The 7820-nt window shown below is 39.2% G+C and overlaps 1 protein-coding gene across 2 annotated transcripts in view; it reads right to left on the bottom strand.

Moving 5' to 3' along the window:
- Positions 1 to 687: 687 nt before the first annotated feature.
- rnf144aa (ring finger protein 144aa) overlaps positions 688 to 7820 on the bottom strand; it is a 37269-nt gene continuing 30136 nt past the window's right edge. For both annotated transcript variants that reach the window (XM_086274395.1, XM_086274396.1), the window contains exon 8: positions 688 to 6507. In XM_086274395.1, the coding sequence (XP_086130521.1) occupies positions 6376 to 6507 (132 nt within the window). In that variant the 3' untranslated portion in view covers positions 688 to 6375. The remainder of the gene's footprint in view (positions 6508 to 7820) is intronic.

Genomic DNA, 7820 nt, shown 5'->3' with positions numbered 1-7820 from the left:
GCCACTAAAAAAACCAAAAACAAAAAACAAGTATCCATAACTCGAAATTTCTAAACATAACGTGAAATTACAAGAAACTTTTCTCAAAATTTTAAATTAATAACTTGAAATTTCGAGTTAGCTCTGCCAATCAGTAATGAGGTCACTTTCTTGTTACCCGGAAGCATATGGCGCAGAGTAACGCGCACTCAAAACCGGATCGCAACAAATTGGCGATTTCGCGAGTACGTTTGCTGATAGTAACGCCATGTGATTCAGCTAATAACACAAGGATTTCATCATTTTTGAAGTCACGCTGAAAATACTCTGCAATCTGTGCATTCATGACTGGATGTAATGCCGGTAGCTTAGCTGTAGCATTTGTACCTGAGGGCTTCAGCTTCCGGGTAACAAGGAAATGACGCCATTCACGTAGATTACTGATCGGCACTGCTAACTCGAAATTTCAACTTATTAACTCAAAATTTCGAGAAAATAACTCAAAATTTCAAGTTATGGATCCTTTTTTTTTTTTTTTAAGTGGCGGAAATGGGCTTCCATAGAGATTCATTTCCCCTGCATGCCACACTTAAATACAAACTGAAATTAATCACAACTGTAAAAGATGTCTCTAGGTTACATTTTTCACCTATTTGTAAGCAGCTCCAGTTTGAGAACCACTGGCATCAGTGAAAGAAGAGGACACAATCACGAAAACAACAACCTTTAATACCTGGTGTCACAGTGTTAGTGGAACTGTAGATATATTAAGATGCCAATTCTAAAGTTGTACAGAATGGATTTAATGCAATTTTACAATGGTCATAGCTTTGTTATCATTTAACCTTTAATTACTCAGTGAACTAGAGACATTGTTTTCTCATAGTCCTGTGTATGCAAAGCAGTTTCTTTGAAAATAACCCACCTACGGGAGTGACCGATAATTGTAACTCATTATAATTAATATACGACCAATAAAGGGGCGAAAAATCCCTCTATATAAACGGATAATACAAATACACAAACTGATGTAACAAGTGTACAAAACATAAAAAAAGAAAAAAGTAACAGACACATGAAGGCCATCTACTAAATATAGGAAGGCTGACCAACATATTTTATGGCTGAACATCAAAGTGCATTTTCTAAACGAAAGAAGAAGAAGAAAAAAAAAAAAAAAAACCCAAAACAGGATGACGACTTTATCAGTGCCACCATATGAAAGCTCTTTAGAGGCTACAATATTATATTTACCATGTAGAAGTCAAAGAAAACTCATGCAGCTTCATCTCTTGACACAACAAGTTATAAAATATAGACTGCTGCTCGTAACCAAACTTGATCTGATAGTTACAAAGTTGATTTTGAGCCTTTGTAAAATACTCTTTCCATTCAGGGCCCCAAGTAATGACAAGCAAGCCCTTACTCAGGTCATCCTATTCTCCAGCACCTGTGCTGATGAATCATCTGCGTGAAGTGGTTGTACTCTGTAGGCCTTTATGTCGAGCCCTGAAAAAACAAGTAATTATGCTGCCCTTATGTTTGTTGCATAATACAGTATCTACCTGTTTATTAATGCCAGCAGACATTGGTAAAGAAGAATGTTGAGTTTGAAAAAGAAAAGAAACAAAGTGTCCATGATTTGTTACTTTGTGCCTTTCAAGAATTTGATGGACTTTTAGTTTTTGAACTTAAATGTTTACTAGTGGTATCAGCCCCCTCCTGCTGTTCCTCAAACTGTTAAAACCCCTAAAAAACAAATTTAACAAACCAAACAAACATTTGTGATCATCTGCATCGACTTTTCCATAGAGTTCATTTTAGCTGCTAAACTCTTCCAGTAAAACACAGCAGGCACCATATCACGCACGTCACAGATCATAGCAAGAAGTAAAACGATAAAATCCATATTATACAGTGCAGCGCTTACATAAAGAAGCAATCATTTCAACCCTGTAAAAACTGTTAATACATTACAAAGACGTGATCAAAATGCACACACAGCTCAGCTTCCTTTTGCCTTCTGGGAAATCTGCTTGGCACGATTGTCATTAAAACAATGAGAGTTTCAGCAACTTAAATGATTTGCAGCGAAGAAATGTTGCTTTGAAAGGTAGTAAATTTAACCGAATTCAGTGTCAAATGATCATGCTCCTACAGAAGGCAAGGCCAATGAAAGCAACCCAAGCTACAGGTAACGCATTCAAACCTGAAGGCTACTAATAATAACAATGTTTTTTCTAAAATTTTATATAAGAGTTAAAAACAGGTGAAAACTGGTGGGAGGTGCAGGTGATCAGCTACTGTTTAGCTTATACAGTATTAGCTACTCTTGTTAACCCCTTTATTGGCAACTGTAGCCACACTTTTAATGAAATGCTACATGAACACTGATGAATTGCACCAGAAGGGAAGCGAGAAACCGAATGGCTTATTAAAACACTGGAATGGCTATGACAGGTTGGCACAGTGGTTAGCACTGTCGCCTCAAAGCTCGAACCTGATGTTCAACTCTGGTCTTTTCTGTGTGGAGTTCACATGTTTTTCCTTCTGCGCCTGTGTGGTTTTTCTTCAGGTGCTCTGGTTTCCTGCCACACTCCGAAGACATGCAGGTGCTATGAGAGTATAAATTAAATGTCTCCATTTTAAACTGAAAGGTTTCTACTTTTTTCCTAAACTGACTTACAGTTTTGGTAAAGAAACAAACAAACAAACAAACAAAAAAAAGCACAATCTCTTTCAATTGCAGGCTTTACGTGTTGGGACATAATAAAAGAAAATCAGTTGGTCTTTAGAAGGTCTTAAATTGGGTAAATACCACCTCAGATGATTAACAAAACATGATGTGTCACACTGCTTCAATATTTATTTAACAAAAACTGAGATAAAATGCAGAAACCGTGGGTGAAAAACTTCAGTGCAGACTTACTGCTTCCATAGGAAATAAGAGGGGACAATAGCAGCCAGATGCTGCTAATCAAATGCACTTGTTTAACTGATCATGTGCTAGTGTGACCAGCTCTATAAAAGCAGGCGTCAGTTTGCTGGTCTGGAGCACTCAGGTGGCTTTTAATGAGGGAAGACCTCGGCAATGATCTTAAAGAGCGACCGCTGCTGCCCATCAATCGTGGAAGGCCTTCTCCAAACTATTTTACAGTGAAAGATTTTTCACATCCAACCAATCATTCTCTTCTACTCTCTTCTATCCTTACTGGGGTTGTGGGGGGCTGGAGAATATCCCAGCTATCATAGGGTGAGAGGCGGGGTACACACTGGATAGGTCGTCAGTCTGTCGTAGGGCTAACGCAGAGAGACAGACAACCACTACTCACATTAACACCTATGGGCAATTTAGACTCACCAGTTAACCTAACTCCTCTAACTGCAGGTCTTTGGACTGTGGGAGGAAGCTGGAGTACTCTGAGAGAACCCACGCAGACACAGGAAGAACATGCAAACTCCCTGGAGAAAGGGAGATGGTTAAGGCTAGATGGTGGAGTCGAACTCAGCACCTTCTTGCTGTTAGGCAACCGCTGTGAGGGAACAGTGCTAACTGCAAAAACCCATTAACTACATCTCAAGACTCTCCAGGCCTCAGTTAGGATATTAAATGTTAAAGATGACAGTACAATTAGAAAAAAGAGAAAAACAAACAAGTATGGCTTGTTTGGAAGTGTTACCAGGACAACGTCTCTTCTCTCTATAAAAGGACTCCTTAGGTTTGCAAAGCTGAATCTGAACAACTTGCAAGGCTTCTGGAACAACATAGATGAGACCAAAGTGGAGACGTTAGGCTATAAAGCCTAATGCCACTTATGCTGTGTTTGGTTTTCACCAAGTCAACACAGACCCCTCAGACCAACTATCAAGCACAGTGATAGAGGGGTGATGATTGGGGCTTGATTTCGAGCCACAGGACAACTTGCAATCTTTGAGTTGACCATGCACTCATCTGTAAGCCAAAGTATTCTAGAGTTAAATGTGAGAACACCTGTCCATAGCTGACCAGGACAATTATCCAAAACACACCAGCAAATCTACAACTGAATGGCTGAAAAGAGGGGGAAAAAAGGGTGGGGTGGGACGGCAAATCAAGGTGTTGCAATGACACAGTCAAAATCCAGACATCAACCCAACTGAAATACCGTGATGAGACACTAAGAGAGCTGTGCATAGATAATTGCACAAAAACCTAAATAAATTAAAGCAACACTGAAAAATAAGCATGCCAATATTCCTCCACTGGACCCAGAGGACCAAATATTTTCTTTTATTATGTCCTGGTCTGAAAAACCTCCGAACTGACAGTTGGCTTACCGTGATTATAACCAGGTAAGATTGTTTTTGTAAAAAGGTCATTTCATTTTTCTGAAGACTGCAAAGAAGTTGCAGTCTTCAGAAAGACTGCAACTTCTTTCTGAAGACTGCAACTTCAGGTTTCCAGAGAAGACAAATTTCTTCTCTGGAAACCTTAAAACTAGCCTAAGGACAAAAAAACCCAATGCACTGTATATAATGATCATAAAATGGATATTTTCCAGATGATTCCCTGATTAAATTAAAGCGACGATATGCTGACATTCTGCAGCTCTCATTACACAATACTTCCATACAATTAATCATGGCCAATCAATAACCTTATCATTACGGTAATGCACAAACTTGCATAGATAAAGTGATATAGTATAGAGCAGCTTGATATTCATGTGCCCAAAGAGTTAACATGCTTTTTAAATTTATTCTATAGGCTTTTCTGACATTCCTGCAAGGAATAGCTGCTTTTTGTTGGAGGTCTAACTACCAACAAAACAAAACAGACACTCGGACCACTAACATATGCAAGTTTGCAGTTTGAGCCAGCGGGTATTTGTTAAGACTCAAAAAGTGGGAGATCTGAGTTGATCTTGAGATCATTCACAACCATAGCTGGATTGATCGCTCTCCTGCTTAAAGAGGCTCAGAAAATACAGGGCCTAGATCACAAAGAACACCATTTGAGAACAATTGTTTATATTATATGTAGAGAGAGATATCCTCGGTTTTTTTGTTTTTCTTTTTTTAACAGTATGGCTATTAACAGAGTGGCATATGAATGACATCATAGAATCGTCTGGATATAAAGGGCTTCACTGACTAGTCCTTAAAACATGCTTTCCCTGGGATCATTTGGATCTGACTTGTTCTTTTAGTGCATGGGGGGCTTGCCTGATTTTCACTACTTTTAATTTAAGGCCATTCATTTCTATTTGGCTAGACTGCCGCCTAGGGACTGAGAAATACAGGAGTGACATCTCTTTTAGTGAATTAAATTAAAACAACTCCACAGCACGTGGATACGAGGTCCTTTGATAGAGTTTAATTTAATGCTAAAGGGGAGTGCCGCTCAATTTGTGACATTTGTGAATTTAATGTAGAATGCAAAGACAGTAAAAGAAAGTAAGGTGATAGTTAACCAAAACAAGACGCGATTATCATTTTATCACAGGAAAAACTGTTTTTTTTTTTCCTTTTAATGTATTTGAGAGGCAGTCCCCTTTAATATGTTTGCCTAACAGTTGGAAAAACACTGTAAAGTACAACACATAGACACTACTTTGAGCACAGTTCTATTAAAAGCGCAGGATTATAAAACATTGACATCATCAAGAGGACGTGCTATACACTGAGCTGAGAGTGACGCTAGCCTCCCATCTCTACCTCAGTCGCAGACATGACAAAGAAATCATGTTCTGTGCGCAAATCGAGTGAACACCAAACATCTGTGGTGTAACTCTATTATGCTACTGACTGAATCTGTAGAGCTACATCGAGTGTGGTGGTGAGGGAAAAGCTTTTGTTGCGCATAACAAACCGACAAAACAGAGCGATGAAGTAAGAGTTCTTTCTAAGGTGGCTCCTGCATGACATGGTCCATACAAGAATAATAATAAAGAAAAAAAAATCGTTTCTTAATGTTGATTTTTTTCCCCCTCCTTCACTTGCAATTACCCACCAAAGTGCAACAACAAATTAACCCACACCTCAGGAGAGGAGAGGGGGGAGGGGGGGGGGGGGGGGCAGCTGAAGTGGTGCAGTCATCCTCCATGTCCCCAGTCTGGCAACTTCTCATACATTTGGACACAGTAGTCCCTCAACGAGTCTCATGTCCACTAACCTTTGACCCCTGCACCTCTCTCCCTTGAGATAAACATGTAGGGTCGCTTTTCTGCCATGCCTCCCTCATGCAGAGCAATGGATCCCCAAGCGGCTTGGGCTGGTGCAGGTTGAGCCCAAAAAAGAAGAAAGCTTTCAAAGCTGGTGGGATGGGGAAAAAAAAATGTAAAAGGGGTGAAAAAGGACAAAAATAGATAGGCCCATCCTTGAAGCGGCTCCCTGTGCCAACTCAGATGGTGTTTTTTAGGTTGGCAATGGGTCATCATCGCCTTTGCTGCACTTGCACTTGCAGCAGAGTACGATGGGAGTGGCCAGTAGGAGGAAGGGAGAGGCAACCAGCAGGAGAAGGCCAAAGCCAGCAAAGATTCCCACAACCTGCAGGGACACAGCAGCGAGACATTAAATAAAACAACAACAACAACAAAAAAAACATTATTTAAATAAATGCAGCACTCTTTTAAACATACAAGCAGCCATGCATTTAATCTATTAATCCTGCAATTCAAGTAGCGTTAACAGCTTTCAAGGTCATTTCTGAAAGTTTTATTGCTGATTTTCTCTTCAGTATGTGTCATATAAGTTACCGATATTTTTTTGAGCAACTGTGCATATACTGTTTCCCAAGTGTCCCAAACTATGAGCACGATTTCTGCAGTAACACATGTTCACCAGTGGATGTCACCAAGTGCTTTAAAATTATCTTTTTTTTTTCTCAACATGTTAAGAATGATCGGTTTTATTCCAGTTTTACAATCTATATTTTCATAATTGGGCAAGCCCTTCACTTCACTTCTTTTTTTTTTTTTTTTTTTTACTCAGAGGGAAAAAAAGGATATCAAACAGTGGAGATGCCATTTTATATCATTAAAATAAGTTCTATACTGCAGTACATAAAGACAGAAAGCCTTTAGTAAAATGTTCTTACTCCCACAAAAAAATAAAAATCTAAGGACATCATGATTTTGTCACATAGTGAGACTGTACATAGCAAAGTCACACATTCAGTTACATAATTATGTACTTCTCCAATCAAGTGGCACAAAGGATGCTTATTTTCCAGCAGAACCATTTTGTGTGGAAGTTATGCAAGTGTTCTACTAAGGAGATGGTTTTTAGGAGTTACCAACACAGTTCTAGATTTAAGAACTGTGGAGTTACATGTTGGTAAAATCCAGCTTTGTTTTGTTGGTAGCCAGGCAACTTAAGTAATCCACCACATGGGGGAGCCAAACTCCAGGAAATTCACACAGCATGATAGAATACATAATCGGCTGTCACATGCAACAGTGACTTATAATAGCACAATGGGTTTTTTCTTCCACCAGTTTATTTGGGAAAATATATTTTGCAAGATTGCTTGCATGCAGGGTTCTTTTAAAATAAATAACAACAACAAAAAAAACCCCCCTGCATTAACTGAGCGTTGGCTAATGCATTAACTGTTATTTTTTCAGCGAAAAGGCCTTGTGTAGTGAAAAACAAACAAAAAGTATCAAGTACAGGGTCTTCTTATTAACAGATCGTTGTGGCACTTTGAAGCATAGCATGTGACATTGCTTCAGAACGATGGTACGTGGCTACAACAGAAGATGCTTTGCTCTGATACACCTTGGCTTTATAAAGCAAGCGAAAGGGAGGCTTGCATATATGTGAAAGCCCAAACGGGTGTGAAATGAGGAGAGCGAGAC

This window comes from Aulonocara sp. 'chitande type north' Nkhata Bay, linkage group LG19 (assembly GCF_057382095.1).
Source record: "Aulonocara sp. 'chitande type north' Nkhata Bay isolate Kocher_YH1m ecotype deep benthic linkage group LG19, A_spYH_male_GT1.1, whole genome shotgun sequence".
Lineage (NCBI taxonomy): Eukaryota > Metazoa > Chordata > Actinopteri > Cichliformes > Cichlidae > Aulonocara > Aulonocara sp. 'chitande type north' Nkhata Bay.
The sequence above is the reverse complement of the archived record's forward strand: the minus strand, read 5'-3'. Positions and strand labels throughout refer to the sequence as shown.